The sequence below is a fragment of the Vipera berus genome, assembly GCF_964194415.1.
Source record: "Vipera berus genome assembly, chromosome: 15".
In the NCBI taxonomy this organism is placed as follows: domain Eukaryota; kingdom Metazoa; phylum Chordata; class Lepidosauria; order Squamata; family Viperidae; genus Vipera; species Vipera berus.
In genome coordinates, this window is record NC_138218.1 from 9,231,715 (window position 1) to 9,247,794 (window position 16,080).

Sequence of the window (16,080 nt, forward strand, 5' to 3'; positions counted from 1 at the left end):
GGACAAGCGCTGGCTCTTCGGCTTTGAAACGGAAATGAGCACCGGCCCCTAGAGTCGGAAACGACTAGCACGCATGTGCGGGGGAACCTTTACCTTTACTAGACTTCAAAGTAATTCCCAGAATTAGGGTCTTAAAAGTCGCCAGGTTTGGAGACTCCTGCTTAGATGAAACTGTTCTGTCTACAGTACAATTTTTTTTTTAAAAAAAGCCAAACTAGGTAACATCATCAGTGCATTAAGAACCTCACCGTCCTCCTCCTCCTCCTCTTCCACTCCGCAACCCCGCTTCCCTTTTAGCACTGATGATGTTACCTAGTTGGGTAATGAAACGTCTGCCAAAAAAACCCAGCCAAGCTCAGAGAGCACCAAGGATCGGATAAAACTCAGCTCAAGCAGGCTGTGGTAGTCTCTGCTCATCAACTATGTCAAGAGCTACCCTTCGAAACTCACTGAGGTGTTCATGGAGTAGCAGGTAGGGATACTTGAGGACTTCCAGCAAGGGCACCCGGAGTTGTTTCTCAAAATTAGGCCCCGTGTAACAGGAAGTCAAGGGGGTGACTCTGTCTTCCTCCACCAGGTAGAGGTCATTTTCGTCGTCCTCTTGCATGGATTTCTCAAAGCGGTCAACAAGACGGGGAACTTCCAAATCCCACAGGATCTGCGGTTGGAAACACGAAGGACAAACCCAGAAAAGACTTTGTAGCTGTTCTTGAAAATGTAGGACTTGAAATGGACACGTCAGAAAGAAAAATCCACCCCGAAAGTTAAACCAAGGATAAATAAACTGAAGTATCAAAGTGAAAGTAACTAACAAGATACAAGATTAAGTAGCAAGATTAAGATCAGTTCATTAAAAAAAATGTTTTCTTCAAGGTATGTTGTTTTTTTAAAAAGAAAAAGAAAAAACTTACTGACTTTATTTCTGAGTTGAACGTCAGAAAATATATATATATATATATATATAAAACGCAGCGCTGACAAGAATCGACAAAAGGCCAACCTCTCCCAAGCGGACTGTAGGGCCAGAATTCGGGGTACCTGGTGCAAAGACGGGAGTTCATCTCTCGCTTTGTGGTACTCCTCCACACATTCCAGACAGTAGCACAGGTCCTCGTTGGCTGCAGCCACCTCCTTCGGGGACAGAGCAGAAGAGGCGTAACTCGCTAGTAGCTTGATGGTGGTGGGACCACCTGGCGTACACCAGCAACATGTACTCATTCTACTGGGAGACAAAAAAAAAAAAGGAGAAGATGGCTCCGATAGAAGAGAATATTTGTAGCTCAGGGTTCAAACTGTGGGGTGCTTGGTGCCTCTCTGAGCTGGGTGGTTTTCTTGCAGACTTTTCATGACCCAACTAGGGAACATCATCAGTGGTAGAAGGGAGTGGGGTGTGGGAGGAGGAGGAGGAGGAGGAAGCAGAAGCAGGAGGACAACTGTGGCATCCTTGGTGCTCTCTGAGCTTGGTGGTTTTCTTGCAGACGTTTCATGACCCTAACTAGGTAACATCATCAGTGCTTAGAAGGGAGTTGGATTTGCAGGGAGGAGGAGGAGGAGGAGGAGGAGGAGGGGGAGGGGGAGGAAGAGGAGGAGGACTGTGGGGTCCTTGGTGCTCTCTGAGCTTGGTGGTTTTCTTGCAGACGTTTCATGACCCAACTGGGGAACATCATCAGTGCTAGAAGGGGTTTGTGGAGTGGAGGAGGAGGAGGAGGAAGAGTGTGGGATCCTTGGTGCTCTCAGAGCTTGGTTGTTTCTTGCAGATGTCTCATTAGATAGCACTGATGAAGTTACCTAGTTGGGCAATGAAATGTCTGGAAGAAAACCACCAAGCTTGGAGACCACCAAGGACCCCACAGATAAGGTGGTTACTGGATGGCGCTGAAACATTTAGCAGATTGAGAGATCAGCCATTACACCCATCCACAGACGCCACCCGTAACCCAGTGAAGCGTTGGGCCCTTTTTTATCTAGTCCCGGATTCATTTTAATTGTCTTTATTATAGTTTTATACTATGATTTCACACTGTTGCAAGCTACCCACAGTCCCTGGACAGTGGCAACACAGTTAGAGGCTGCTGGGGGGTTAACCCAAACCCCCATACCTTGAAACAGGATTGGTGCAGAACACACAAACACACGGCTGTTCCTCTCCCCAGATGCCAGTCCATAAAAACAGTGCAGGCAAAACAATAAAGCAAGTCTTGGGGGCTTTGCAACTTGTTCTGGTTCATACCATCACATGACTAGAGGAGTCCCTTGTATTGATGGCTTGTAGGTTACAATAACCACGACCAGTCCAGGCTAGTCTGAAATGATGCAATGTTTGCCCCACGATAAAGAAACCGTCATTAATACCGACAAGATTTACAGCCAGCATACACTTGATTCAACAATTCAGCGGAGAGGGGGGAAAAAAATTGAAATTCCCTAAGGGAGTCTCAGCTTTTGTCCCTTGAAGGACTGAAAGGTGCAGCATAGAAAAACAGAAAATTGGTGACAATCCAGCACAAGGCCAAACCGAGATGGGAAATGCTAAAGAAAGGATTAATTACCGAACAAACAAAATTCTTAAGACTCAAAAGCAGCCCACAGAGAGATTTTTGCTGCTGGCTACAAAACAGAAGTTTGGCACACAATTCAGTCTATTTTCTATCCAGCATGGCCATTTTTCTTTATGATGTGGCTTTTGAGTCCAAACAAACAAAAAATAACAACAAAAACCCATAGCAAAAATGACTCTCCTAAATTGAAACTTATGTAAGTTTTTCTCTTAGGAATCCTTCATGTTTCCTTCCTTGTACAGATATAAATTCATATCATCTATAAATTTGTTTACTTTACCCTTTATGACAGAGGGGGCAGTGTGTTCATGTATGTATGTATGTATGTATGTGACATTGTGTTTTTTTCCATAAAAGAGATTGTATATATATATATATATAGATAGATAGATAGATAGATAGATAGATAGATAGATAGATAGATAGATAGATAGATAGATAATGGATGGATGGATAGATAAGAGTATGGATGGATGGATATGGATGGATGGATAGAAGATAGACAGACAGACAGACAGATAATGGATGGATGGATAGATAAGAGTATGGATGGATGGATAGATAAGAGTATGGATGGATGGATAGATAAAGGATGGATGGGTGGGTGGGTGGATGGATGGATAGATAGATAGATAGATAGAGTATGGATGGATGGATAGATAGATAGATAGATAGATAGATAGATAGATAGATAGGAGCACATTTAAGTTTATGAATGCAATGTGAGATGGTCTCACGAGGTCGATGGATCGTTAAGGTGCTTCCAAGTAAAAGGCATCACGCAGAGATGCAATCATATGAAGCTTTATTTAACGATAGATTAGATAGAAAGAATTACTTGGCATGGAGGCATCCATGCCTGCATGTGAGAGAGAACAAAAGAACAGAAAGCATAACTGGAACAAGAAGCAGAACAAGAAACTGAACAAAGAGCAGCCCCTTGAGCAGAGGTATTTATGGGGGGTCTCAGCCCCTCCCTAACCATAAAACTCTCTCGCCAATGGGGATGCAGGGGTCTGGGACCCCTGACTAATCAGTGGAAGCAAAGAAGCCTCTTTGCTCCCATCTGATGACCTTTTTGGGTAACTGCCATGGCTGGCACAAAAACATCTAACATGCAACTTAATACCAAACAGTAAATAATTACTGCAACATTATTATTTTTTTGGTCTTATCTCTGCAGGTCCAGCACATTGTTTGGGGAAAAATTCAGCTCTAAGGGGACCAATGCATTGCCTCTGGGAATTTTCAATTCTACGAGGTCAAGGTGATGAGATAGCGTACTATATACGAGATGTTTTCCCAGACTGGATACAACTAGCTTTGATTAATTGGGGAGAGGGAGAGAGAGAGGAGAAGAGAGGAGAGGAGAGAGAGAGTGAGAAAGAGAGAGAGAGTGGGAAGTGAGCCTCCCTTGCAGACTGGGGGCCAATTTGCATGCCTTGGAGCCCCTTCCTCTCCTCTCCCTTTTCTTGCAAAGGGGAAAAACACACACACTGACTTCCATGGGATGCCTTTGGCAGCTCTTTTCCATGCATTCGACCCTCTCCTTTCCTTTCCTGCCAAGGGGAAAAAAACAGATCCACCTCTATGGGGGGGTGTTGTATTGAAGTGGCCGTTAAAGCGGGGGGGGGGGGGTTAATTTTCATGCTTTTGAACTCCTCCTCCTTTCTTTCCTGCAAAGGGGGGAAAAAACAATTCGCCTCTATTGAGGTTGTGTGTGTGTGTGTGTCAAGTGGATGGATTTGCATGCCTTTGAACTCTTCCTCATCTTTTCCCCACCCCCCACCCCCCCACACACACTGCTGCAAAGGGGAAAGCCACAATTCTACGGGGGGGGGTCCACCTTGCATTGGGGGTGCTCCTTTCCCTGCATTTGGCCCTGAGCCCTCCCCCCCCAGCGTCCCTTTCCTGCAAAGGGTGAGGGTCAGCTTGCCCTGCTTGTGTGTGTGTGTGTGTGTGTGTGTGTGTCAAGTGGACAGATTTGCATGCCTTTGAACACTTCCTCATCCTTCCCCCCCCCCACACACACTTTTGCTAAAAAGGGGAAAGGCACAATTCTACGGGGGGGGGGTTTCCACCTTGCATTGGGGGTGCTCCTTTCCCTGCATTTGGCTGGAGCCCCCCCCAGCGTCCCTTTCCTGCAAAGGGTGAGGGTCAGCTTGCCCTGCGTGTGTGTGTGTGTGTGTGCAAAGGAAACCCTGAACACCTGAGATGAACTCTATGGGGGCCAGACCTGGGGTGGGGGTGGGAGGGGGGGCTCCACTCCCCCAATATGCCGTCGGCCCTGGAGGAGGGGCAAACTGAACTGAGGGGGGGGCAAGAGAGGCGACTTTCCCTCCCCTCCCCCGCTCCGCAGACCACAGGCAGAGAGGCTGACTTTACCGTCCCTTTCACCGTTCCAGTGGAATTTCGCGGCCCAGACACGTGAATGCGGCGTCGTGGGGATGGTCACACCGGTTGGGGGGGGGCTTCTCGGCCTCTGAGGTAAAGAAGGGGGGGCAGCGCCCCATTTCCTAGGCTACGGGGGAAGAGAGGAGGGGACCCCCCCTCAGCCGCCCCTCCCAGCTCCCCCCAACGCCCCTTCGGCCGCCCCTGACCTCTCCCTCCGGGTCCTCGGGTGGGCAGCCGCCGGCCCCACACCGCTGCCATGGGCCCGCCGCCGCCGCCGCCGCCCCAGCTTCCCGCCCGCCCCTCCTTCAGCGCTGCTTCCGGTGCGGCAGGCCTCGCCCCCGGCCCGACTTCCGCCGCGGCAAGCCCCGCCCCGGCGTGCGATTGGCCGCCGCCGCCGCCGCCGCCGCGCGCTAGCCAGGCCCTTGCCGGCACCATAGAGACGGAAAAGGGGACGGGAAGGAACGTCCCCAGCCCGCCTCCTCCTCCTCCTCCTCCCTCGGCTGCCTTTTTATCGGCTTAGAGCCGGGGAGAGCCTAGAGCTAGAAACGTGAAGAGGGGGAAAGTCAAATCGCTTACTTCCGGGCGCAAAGGTTCCTAGATGCATGAAAAGTGTAGAGCGGCCTTTCTTTCTTTTTTTTCCTTTTCCCCAAAGCTCTTCCCTTCTTCCTCTAGGCTTCCTCCAGTAGAGAGGCGGAAGTGGTGCCCAAAGAGCCGGAAGTTCGGGGAAAGCAGCATGTTTGCCTGCTAGGAGGAAGCGGGGAAGGTGGTGGTGGGGGGTGGTCTTCGCCTGCTGATCTCCCCGCAGAAGATTTTGAGTGGGGGGGGGGCGATCCTAAGGACCGGCGGCACGTAAGTCTCACCGATGACCATTTTTGTTTTAATGCTTGCAATTAATACTTGCAATTTATCTTTGCAGATCCAGCCTTGAAATTCCAGGATTGCCAAATCGAGCCTTATTATATAATCCAGGGGTTGCAAATCGAGCGTGGCAATTTGCAAACTGAGCGCTTGCCATTCAGGGTTGCAAAGCCGGCAGTTGCCATTCAGGTTTGCAAATGGAGTTTGGCAGCTTAGGGTTTTTTTGTCTAAAGGAGAAACTGCCATGAGCAATTAATTAATTCCTTCCTTCCTTCCTTCCCTCTTCTCCCCTCCCTTCTAAGTTCCCTCTTCTATTTCGCCTTTTTTCCTTCCTTCCTTCCTCTTTCTTTCCTTCCTTCCTTCCTTCCTTCCTTCCTTCCTTCCTTCCTTCTTTCTTTCTTTCTTTCTTTCTTTCTTTCTTTCTTTCTTTCTTTCTTTCTTTCCTTCCTTCCTTCCTTCCTTCCTTCCTTCCCTCTTCTCCCCTCCCTTCTAAGTTCCCTCTTCTATTTCGCCTTCCTTCCTTCCTCTTTCTTTCTCTTTCTTTCCTTCCTTCCTTCCTTCCTTCCTTCCTTCCTTCCCTCTTCTCCCCTCCCTTCTAAGTTCCCTCTTCTATTTCGCCTTCCTTCCTTCCTTCCTCTTTCTTTCTTTCTCTTTCTCTCTCTCTCTCTCTCTCTCTCTCTCTCTCTCTTTCTTTCTTTCTTTCTTTCTTATGATCAGATTTCTATCCCGCCCATCTTACCTAAGTGATTCCGGATGGGTTTAACGTAATATTTGCAAGCACAGGTAGTCCTCGACTTACGATGGCCACAAATTTATGTTGCTTTTTTTAAACAGAATGATGAACGAGGCGGATATGGTGCTGGTAGAGGACACACAAGAGTCCAGCTATGAAAAGAAGAACAAGAAGTTACGGAAGCGCCACCGAGAAGAGCTCAAACAGCCAGTTGTGTCTTCTGATCCGTTATCCCAACCTTCCCAGGATACAGGAGACTCTCAGCCCAGCAGAAAAAAGCGTAAGAAGAAAAAATCCAGTATGGAAGCCTCTGATTCCCAGGCAGATAATTCCTGGGTCATCCCCGAGACTCAGCTGAGCGAAGAGCCTGAAATCGATCATTTTGTGCCCAAGAAGAAGAAAAAGAAGAAGCACAGACTTAAACATGGTAGCGATGATGAGTTTTGGAGCTCACCAGCTCCAAGAATGTCTAGTAAACTATCCCAAAAAGAGGACTTGGAAAATGGGAGTGGTGTGAAGGATGAGGAGTTTTGGAGCCCATTGGCTCAAAAAAAATCCAGAAAAACATCCCAAAAAGAGAACTTGGACAATGGAGGTGGTGTGGAGGATGAGGAGTTTGGGAACCTATCAACTCCAAAAAAATCCAGAAAACTGTCCCAAAAAGAGGACTTGGACAGTGGTGGTGCTGTGGAGGGTGATGAGTTTGGGAACCTATCAACGCCCAAAAAATCCAGAAAAACGTCCCAAAAAGAGAACTTGGACAATGGAGGTGGTGTGGAGGATGACGAGTTTGGGAACCTATCAACTCCAAAAAAATCAAGAAAACTGTCCCCAAAAGAGGACTTGGACAGTGGTGGTGCTGTGGAGGGTGATGAGTTTGGGAACCTATCAACGCCCAAAAAATCCAGAAAAACGTCCCCAAAAGAGAACTTGGACAATGGAGGTGGTGTGAAGGATGATGAGTTTGGGAACCTATCAACTCCAAAAAAATCCAGAAAACTGTCCCAAAAAGAGGACTTGGACAATGGTTGTGGTGTAAAGGATGATGAGTTTGGGAACCTATCAACCCACAAAAAATCCAGAAAAACGTCCCAAAAAGAGAACTTGGACAATGGAGGTGGTGTGAAGGATGATGAGTTTGGGAACCTATCAACCCACAAAAAATCCAGAAAAACGTCCCAAAAAGAGAACTTGGACAATGGAGGTGGTGTGAAGGATGATGAGTTTGGGAACCTATCAACCCCCAAAAAATCCAGAAAAACGTCCCAAAAAGAGAACTTGGACAATGGAGGTGGTGTGGAGGATGATGAGTTTGGGAACCTATCAACTCCAAAAAAATCCAGAAAACTGTCTCAGAGTGAGGATTTGGAAAATGGGGGTGTTGTTGATGGGAATATGTCATCTCTTAAGAAGAAGAAGAAGAAGAAGAAGAGGAAACGAAGGGAGGATGTTGATCTATCTGATGCACTTGCGAAAGAGAAGGCTGAGGCCACAAGTTCCCAAAGAGAAGATCAGGTGGACCTGAACGAAACCATAGACACGGAGATGGACCTCTTTGCCTCCTCGCCTTTATCCTTCTCAGAGAGAACACAACTGGATTTTCTCCAGGGGAACGGTCAAGAGGGGAGCCGTTCTCCCACTGCTGCGGATTCTGATGCTACTCAGATGGACTTCGAGATGGAAGGGACGTCAGCTGGAGACCATGAAGAGAAGCAACCTCAATCACCGTCAGAATTGTCCACCTCAGAAGCTAACACCAAGTAAGTTCTTCTGGTACCTCTTGGTTGTCCTCATCTAGGTTAGAAGAGGGGGTAGAACTTTGGGGTTTGAAAGGCATCTTTTGGGAGTTTCTGGTGCGGTGGTGGACCTAAACGTCATCTGCCCCCGGCATGTTCAAGACAGCAGTGTGGAGGTTTCGCTCTTTCGCTAACCTCTACTTCAGGGGTCTTCCAACTTGGCCCTTTTATGACTTGTGGACTTCAACTCCCAGAATTCCTCAGCCAGGCACACGTGGTTAATAATATGTCCTGGGATGGGGCAGCTGTGCTCCGTTTCAGTAAATATTCATGACCGATTTTGATCTCCCAACAGGTTGGATCAATCCCAAACGGGGAGGAAATCGCGATCTTCATGCAAACGGGCCCCCTCCGAAACGCGTTCCACAGATGAAGAGAGGGACTTCAGCGTCCTGAATAAGGAACAACTGGAGGATGCCCGGAAAGAACTGGAGGAATTTATCCCTCGTGCCAAGACACTGTCGGATCAGGCGATTAGGAAACTGGCTATACGGGATCTACTCAGGTTTCGGGAATTTAAGAAAAAAGGTGCCCGTTTGCAGTTGTGAAAGCAACCAGTTTAAACATTGGGAGTGTAAACAATCTCCAGGAGAGACAATGCCTTAATTGCGTACTAAAATAATAGAAGGCTATTGCTTGGGTCTTGTAATACAGGTAGTCCTCAGTTTACGGCCACAGTTGAAGCCCACTTTTACCTTGCTAAGCGAGACATTTGTTACGGGAACTTCAGCCCGTTTTAAGACCTTTCTTGACACGGTGGGTAAAGGAATCGCTGCAGTCGTTTAGTTAGCGACACGATCGTTCAGAGAATCGGCCTTCCCCGTTGAGTTGGCTCGTCAGAAGGTTGCCAAACGGGATCACGTGACCGTCGTAACTATGAGTCGGTTGCCGAGCGTCTGAATTTTGACCGTTGAGAGGGCTGCAACGGTCTTCAAGTGTGAAAAATAGTCGTAAGTCCCCCCCTTTTTTTTTTAAACAGTGCCCTCGTAACTTTGAGCGGTCACTAAACGGGCTGTTGTGAGTTGAGGGCTGCTGGTATAATAAAACCATTTTTGTTTTGTTTTAAAAGAAAAGAGGGCTAGCCGATTAGCAAGCTAGCCTGACGTTTTCTTTGGGGAGATTATTTGATTTTCCAGTTTCCGTCTCACAGGAGTGGCGGTGAAGTTTGGCGTCTTCTCCCAAGCGGAGAATGACTTATTGCAAGAAAACATGGAGGCCTTTTTGGAAGAAACCGGGATCGACATGGCGGAGAAACTCCTGTTTTCTCACCGCTTCCCCGAGGAGGAAGCGGAAATCAAGAGGCTGAAATGGAAGCATTCCTTTTGCGAAAAAATCTGTGAGTTTTTGCCAGCTTCCTTCCCCCCTAAGCCGGAGGAGCTCTTCGTATTACAGCCAGTCCTCCATTTATGACCAATTTCTCTTGCTAAGCCAGACGGCGGTTAAGTTGAGTTTTGGCCCCATTTTACGACCTCGTCCAGGGGGTCCCTGCAGTTGTTAAGTTAGTCAAACGGCTTCTAGCTTTCCCCATTGCCAGAAGGTCACAAGAGTGGATTGCATGACACACACACACACACCGCCCCGGGCTGCTGCAACCATCATAAATACGAGTCAGTTGCCAAGCGTCCGAAATTAAATTAGTTTTTATACGATTAAGAGTAGGGTGGGGTCGGGGTTAGGGTTATTAGGATTTTTTAAAATAACATTCTGAATATTTAGCAAACAGCACGTTGTCTGGGTTCGCGTATTTTTTTTTAAAAAAAACAATAGTAATTAATTATCATAATATGTTAATTTTTCCAATATCGGGCAAATACAAGTCTATCATCATAATTTGCTCCTATTATTCCTAACAAAGATAATTCTGGCTTAAAGTCTGTTTGTTTGTTTAGATGTTATTCTTGTTTGCCTGGTTTGTTTGCACGAGTCCTAAACGTGTTCTAATGCTTCCGTCATTTTGCCCACAGCTCGGGGTATTGCTCGGCCCTGGAGACTGGTGTATTATCGTGCCAGGAAAATGTTTGATCCTCAGAATTATAATGGACGGTAAGAAAAGAGATAGATAGATAGATAGATAGATAGATAGATAGATAGATAGATAGATAGATAGATAGATAGACAGACAGACAGACAGACAGACAGATAGATATACACACACCCCTTCTAGCACTGAGGATGTTTCCCAGCTGGGTCATGAAATGTCTCCAAGAAAACCACCCAGCTCTGAGAGCACCCAGGACCCCTCATTTCAGCCCTGACCTACAAATATTCTCCTTTATTGATAAGATTTCCCCTTTTTCAATTCAAGCTCATCGGACGGCAAAGCAACTGCTTTAACGCTCCTGACGTCTTTTTAGGTATACGAAGAAAGAGAAGAAGCAGCTTTTTAAGTATCACGCCCTGTATGGGAATAAATGGAAAAAAATCTCGGAGTTTATGAACCGGAGCAGCCACTCAATCGCCTTGAAATATAACCAGATGGTAGAGGGTAGGTTGATATCTGTGCACCCACCCCCCCACACCCCATTCCCTCCAACCCCTTTTCTAAATTCCAGATTCTCTGCACAGGAAGTCCTTGACTTACAGCCATTCGTTTAGTGATCGTTCAAAGTTACAACGGCGCTGTAAAATGATTTGTGTGATTTTCACACTGATGACCGTTGCAGCGTACCCCTGGTCTGGTGATCGAAATTCGGACCCTCAGCAACTGGCTCGCACTTAATGACAGTTTCAGGGTCCCGGGGTCACGCGATCCCCTTTGGCGACCTTCTGAACGAGCAAAGCCGAGCGGGGGAAGCCGGATCCGCCCTAACCACCGGGTCCCCAATTTAACAACTGGTCGTAAAATTGGGGCCAAGGTCTCACTTAGCCACATCCACTTTGGGACTCCACTGTGGTCGTGAGTCGGGAACAAGCCTGTCCTCGTTCTTCGCGCCAGTTGGGATCTAATGTATCTTGATAGTCGTTTTCTGTCGTCTCAGTCTTGCTTTGTGTGTGTGTGTTTGTGTGTGTGTGTGTCTCCAAATAACGTGTGCAGTCTTCGAGACTGGCCCTTGGACTGAAGAAGAGACCAAGAGACTCCTGCAAGCGCTCAGGGATATCTTGAGAACGAAAGTGAAAGGGCTGGACTCGGCCTTGGAGAAGAGGGACGACGAGGGAGCGCTCACCCTTCTGCGGGAAAATCTCTACAAGAACATCAGCTGGGTGAAAGTGGCGGCTAAGGTGGAGACCCGCAATTGGAGGCAGTGCAAAGAGAAATGGTGAGGTTTCGCGGGCTGTGGGAGCCATGCCTCGAATGGGGACAGCCAAGGAACACTGACCGCCTTTTTCCCCCCTTTTTCATGTGTGTTGAGGGTAAGCAGAGATCGCCTTTCGTCAAGATGGACGGCCGTGTCAGTCCACACTAACCCAAAATCAGGAGGGGGTCTGCCAACACCTTTATAGCAAGCCCTCGGAACCTCTTGTCGCCCTCCCCTGGCAGTGCCCCTTCTGGGATGTTGCACAGAGCAACTGGGCCATTGAAGAAAGGCAGGCGGAACCCGGAGTGGGAGTCAAGCGAGCAATCAGCCTGGAATTGTTACGTTTCCACAAGCCAAGTCAAACCCCTCTTGAATTCTGTTCCTTCTTATCCAGGGCTGATTGAGCGTTGATCAACGAATTGGCTAGGTTCACGTGTCTAGGCCTGAGTAAATGCATCATTTAACTGGAACGTAACGGCTGGTCCGATCCGTCAGGCTTACTATTTGCTTACAACTCCGTTTTCTTCCTTTTTGAAGGACGTCCATCCTGACGAAGAAGATGGCGGGCGAGTCCTACTTCCGCGGGTTGAACAACTTGCAGTTTAAGATCGATCTGATCAAAAGGTGCTAAAAGAGTTCTTAATATTTTTATTTAAAGCAAACGTGTGTGTGTGCGTGTGTGTTTGTTTTTAAAAAGGGTGGGGGGGTAACGCCTATAAATCGACAGATGGCTTTTGGAGATATACAATTAACGCTTGAGATAACATTAATAAAATACAAAAACCAGGAATCGGCGTCGTGAGCGGGACGGATAACCATCCCATCTTGATGTAACTTTTTTTTTTTAAGCTGAAGGTTTTGTCTTGCGGAATTTCAGGTTGTACGAACTGAACGTTGCTGACATCACTGAAGTCGACTGGGAACACATCGCTGGCGTTGTTGGGTAAATAGCTAGAATAAGCCTCAAGGGATCAATAAACTCAGCGCTAGTTTTATTATTGCTGTCACAAGCCAACGTCGCAAATAAGAAGCGTTCAAAAATTAAAATAGTATCTGACGATTTTGGGGGGGGATTGTCGGTAGCCTGCCAAAGTTTTTTTTTTCTTTTTGTCCATCTGCTGGCCTCTTTGTGACCTTTCCCCCCCCCTCTTTCTTTTAAACGTTCTCGCTTCTTCCAGAAACGCTCCTCCAGATTACGTCCAAACCAGATATTACCGACTCAAGTCGATGTACGTCCCTTTCTGGTACGAAAAGAGTTTCCCGGGTGAGTGTTTTTTTTTGGGGGGGGGAATCCCGTCGGCCTTGCGAAAAAAAAGCAGAAGGAAATTCTTATCGCTGAACAGAAATGCCCCCTTTCTCTCGTCTGCCGGCTACGAGATGGTTTGCACGCCTACTTGCGCGAGCGTGCGAAGCCCGACAGCTAAAATGTAGCCGAGAGGCTGGAGGTGACCTGTTTTCAAATCCTAGTTTCGTTCCCGTGTTTGGAATTTTAGGGAAACGATTTAGAAATGATTGGTGTTACGGGGTGTGTGTGTGTGTGTGTGTGGTGTGTGTGAATCAGATAGTTTTGGGGAATTGTATCAGAAGGACCCGGGGACACTGCAACCGTCGTAAACACGAGTCAGTTGCCAACTTCCAAGTTTTGCTCAAGGTGGCCACGGGGATGCTGCACCGGCCGTTAGGTGTGAAAAACGGTCGTGAGTCACATTGTAACTTCCAACTGTCACTAAATGATTTGTCGTAAGCCGAGGGCTGCCTGTACTTTATTGTCAGGCCATATTAACAAAAATCTGTTCTAAAGCGCAGGTTTCCCACCGTTGTCTTTACAGACTGAGAATTTAAAGAGGTTGTTTTTTTCCTGTTCCTCTTTCTCTGTTACGCAGCCGTAACCCTTTTCTCGGCCAGCATCTCTCCGCGCTCCCTTCCAAGATTTGTTCTCACATGTTCTTACAATCAGGTCCCGTGCAGGACCCTCATCCCACCTCGGTGGCCGTTCCAGGCCTTTTGACCCAAATGTCTTGGTTCTTCCCTTAGAAATTATTGACTACCTGTTTGAAGAGACGCTGCCCAGCTTGAAGAAAAAGATGAAGAGGCAGCTGCAGAGACGGAGGTACCCACTGGAGGAGAAGAGCTGTAAAACGTCTTTCCGCTTCAAGGACATTTTCCAGGACCTGCTAGAGGATGAACAGTTAATTTCGGAGGACGACAGCGACCACGAAGAGACTGGAGAAAAAAGCCAGGCCGATGGCTGAGGTTCCACCTCTTCCTTAACAAATGCCACGGATGGGAAGCAGAGAAGGCAGCGCTCTGGATCTTATGAGATGGGGAAAGACCACGGGGCATTCTCCTTTGGCTTCCTGCCTTTTTTTTTAAGAGAGGAAAATAATATATAAATATATTTGACTTTTGACGGGTGCTGCTTCTGAGGTTTAGGAGAAGGTTCGGGGTCCACAGAAGGGGGGGGAGAAAACCCCTGTTTTGGCTCATGGCAGATTCTCCATTGCTGGCAAATGGATTTGCAAAGGTTTGGGCTACACGTGGCACATCCCCAAATTGGGGGGGAGGGGGGATTAGGAAGCCCCCTCCCCCCCAAAAGGACCCTAGAGCAGATAGGCTGGTGTTGACGTCTTCAAACAGATAATCATTGGAAAAGTCTCTGGAAGCTCAACGTGGTGCAAGCAGAGATGCCAATTGCCATTCTTCCAGGTTGTGTTAGCATTGTGTTGAAGTCACAAGTTCTATCTTTTTGCTCTCTGTGTGTGTGTGTGGTTGTGTGTGTGAATCCTTACTCTTCTTAGAGGAACGTTGGATTATCTTCCCTCCATCAGCCCTTTTTTCCCCAAGTGCCAAACTTCCCCGTCTTCCTGAAAAAAAATCTCTTTTCTCAGGGCCAAATCTGGTGGCATTTCAAGCTTGTCTTTTATTATGAGAGTCGAGCCATTAAATAAACGTGTTGTTGTTTTTTTCACGTAATGTTGGCTTTTGCCGGGCAACCAAGCAAGCGATTTCGGGGTTGGTTCCAAGGGCAGGAATCCTTGGCACAGACAAAAACAAGAACAACACGTTTTCAAGTTAGGTGAGACTTTTTCCCCCACCAGCAGACAACAAGCCAAGAACTCGCCCCTCTTTAAGTGAGAAAATGTTCAGGAGCAAAGAACACAACACATCCCATCCCAGAAGAGATTGGACAGCCGTTTGCCGTGAAAGGGATAGGATCTCCCCTTTGAGGGGAAGGGTTGGACTAGAAACCTCCAAGGTCCCACTGTGTCATGCTGAATTGGGGATATCCTGTCTTGCCTTACTTAAATTCTATTTCCAGAACTGTTGCAGTCCTTGCTAAGAAAAAAAAGCAGCTGGTTTCTCTTTCTGAAGTTGTTTCAAAAAGGTGGAGACGGTCTTTTTTAAAAAAAAAAAAACCAACCCAAAGCAATCTCCGCATTCAAACAACGCAGCATTCACGCGTGGATGAAATCCCGAATTTCGTGGGTTTGAAAGCATAAGCAATCCTTGTTTCCAGAAATGGCTAAGTGATTCCTCGGTCTTGGAAGCAGAGGGATCTTGTTCCGTTCTGATGGTGCCTTCCCAAAAACAGGTTGCTAAGGTGTTTTTTTTAATATCTCGGCGCAGCTTAATTCAGACGCTGCAAAGACCTGTCCTTGGTCCAGCTCACGCTGAGAAAGTAGCAGAGAATTGACACTATTCAATTGCACAAGACAGTGGGGGTTCTTCCAAGGTTGGGTCCTGTTTTTTGATCTTTTGAATGTAAGGTAAAGGTAAAGGTTCCCCCGCACACGCGTGCTAGTCGTTCCCAACTCCAGGGGCCGGTGCTCATTTCCGTTTCAAAGCCTAAGAGCCAGCGCTTGTCCGAGGACGTCTCCGTGGTCATGTGGCCGGCATGACTAGACGCCAAAGGCGCATGGAAAGCTGTGACCTTCCCACCATAGTGGTCCCTATTTTTCCACTTGCATTTTTACGTGCTTTCCAACTGCTAGGTTGGCAGAAGCTGGGATGAGTAACAGGCGCTCACTCTGCTACGTGGCACTCGGGATTCGACCCGCCAAACTGCCGACCTTCTGATCGACAAGCTCAGCGTCCTAACCCACTGAGCCACCGTGAATGTGTGAAGGACTTTATTTTATTTTACCAAAAGAGTTTTTTTTCTTTTTTCTGGTGGGTTCAAACTATTTGTACCATGGGGTTTTCAATTTTTTTTTTAAGAAAATAAAAGATTGTCTTGGACCAGAGTCTCCTCTTTGATCCTTTCTCGCTTTTTTGATGAATGTCTCTGAAGCCAACTGGTTGACTTTGGCCAATCACCAGGAGGCAGGGAATTCTAGTCCTGCCCTTAGGTATGAAAACTGGCTGGCTGATTCGCTCTCCGCCTAAGCCAACCTCACAGGGTTTTTTTTTAGTTGGGGGAAAAAAAGAGAATGAGAATGAGGAAAGGAGCATTAGATTTGTTCACCGCCTCACATTTCAAAATAACAAACCTGGGATTTAAAATG

General features: G+C 47.4%; 2 protein-coding genes across 6 annotated transcripts in view; one reads left to right on the plus strand and one right to left on the minus strand.

Moving 5' to 3' along the window:
• The window catches only part of SETX (senataxin), a 40,489-nt gene extending 35,251 nt beyond the window's left edge, over nucleotides 1–5,238 (minus strand). For all 3 annotated transcript variants that reach the window (XR_014028004.1, XM_081339773.1, XM_081339772.1), the window contains exons 1-3: nucleotides 5,159–5,238; nucleotides 1,039–1,219; nucleotides 451–658 (exon numbers count right to left, since the gene is read on the minus strand). Coding sequence is in view for 2 of the 3 variants with exons in the window: in XM_081339773.1 (XP_081195899.1) it covers nucleotides 451–658; nucleotides 1,039–1,218 (388 nt within the window). In the remaining variant the exon portion in view is untranslated. The remainder of the gene's footprint in view (nucleotides 1–450; nucleotides 659–1,038; nucleotides 1,220–5,158) is intronic.
• A 374-nt stretch (nucleotides 5,239–5,612) lies between these two features.
• On the plus strand, nucleotides 5,613–15,819 carry TTF1 (transcription termination factor 1). Of its 3 annotated transcripts, XM_081339699.1 has the most exons (11): nucleotides 5,613–5,801; nucleotides 6,645–8,303; nucleotides 8,635–8,867; nucleotides 9,490–9,675; nucleotides 10,304–10,382; nucleotides 10,694–10,824; nucleotides 11,374–11,596; nucleotides 12,113–12,199; nucleotides 12,453–12,518; nucleotides 12,754–12,839; nucleotides 13,610–15,819. In XM_081339699.1, exons 2-11 carry the CDS (start codon nucleotides 6,646–6,648, stop codon nucleotides 13,825–13,827), a joined length of 2,967 nt encoding a protein of 988 aa, XP_081195825.1. In that variant the 5' UTR covers nucleotides 5,613–5,801; nucleotide 6,645; the 3' UTR covers nucleotides 13,828–15,819. The 3 variants fall into 3 exon arrangements, with proteins under 3 accessions (XP_081195825.1, XP_081195824.1, XP_081195826.1); XM_081339698.1 differs by lacking the exon at nucleotides 5,613–5,801 and having other exon boundaries at nucleotides 6,020–8,303; XM_081339700.1 differs by lacking the exon at nucleotides 5,613–5,801 and having other exon boundaries at nucleotides 6,020–8,303; nucleotides 12,754–12,819; nucleotides 13,610–13,748.
• Nucleotides 15,820–16,080: the final 261 nt, after the last annotated feature.

Bases quoted from the DNA above. Each gene is read 5' to 3' on its own strand.
- TTF1 (XM_081339698.1), top strand. From the start codon at position 6,625: ATGTTGCTTTTTTTAAACAGAATGATGAACGAGGCGGATATGGTGCTG. The intron at 8,304-8,634 runs GTAAGTTCTTCT...ATCTCCCAACAG, and splicing joins ACCTCAGAAGCTAACACCAA to GTTGGATCAATCCCAAACGG. The intron at 12,200-12,452 runs GTGCTAAAAGAG...GCGGAATTTCAG, and splicing joins AAGATCGATCTGATCAAAAG to GTTGTACGAACTGAACGTTG.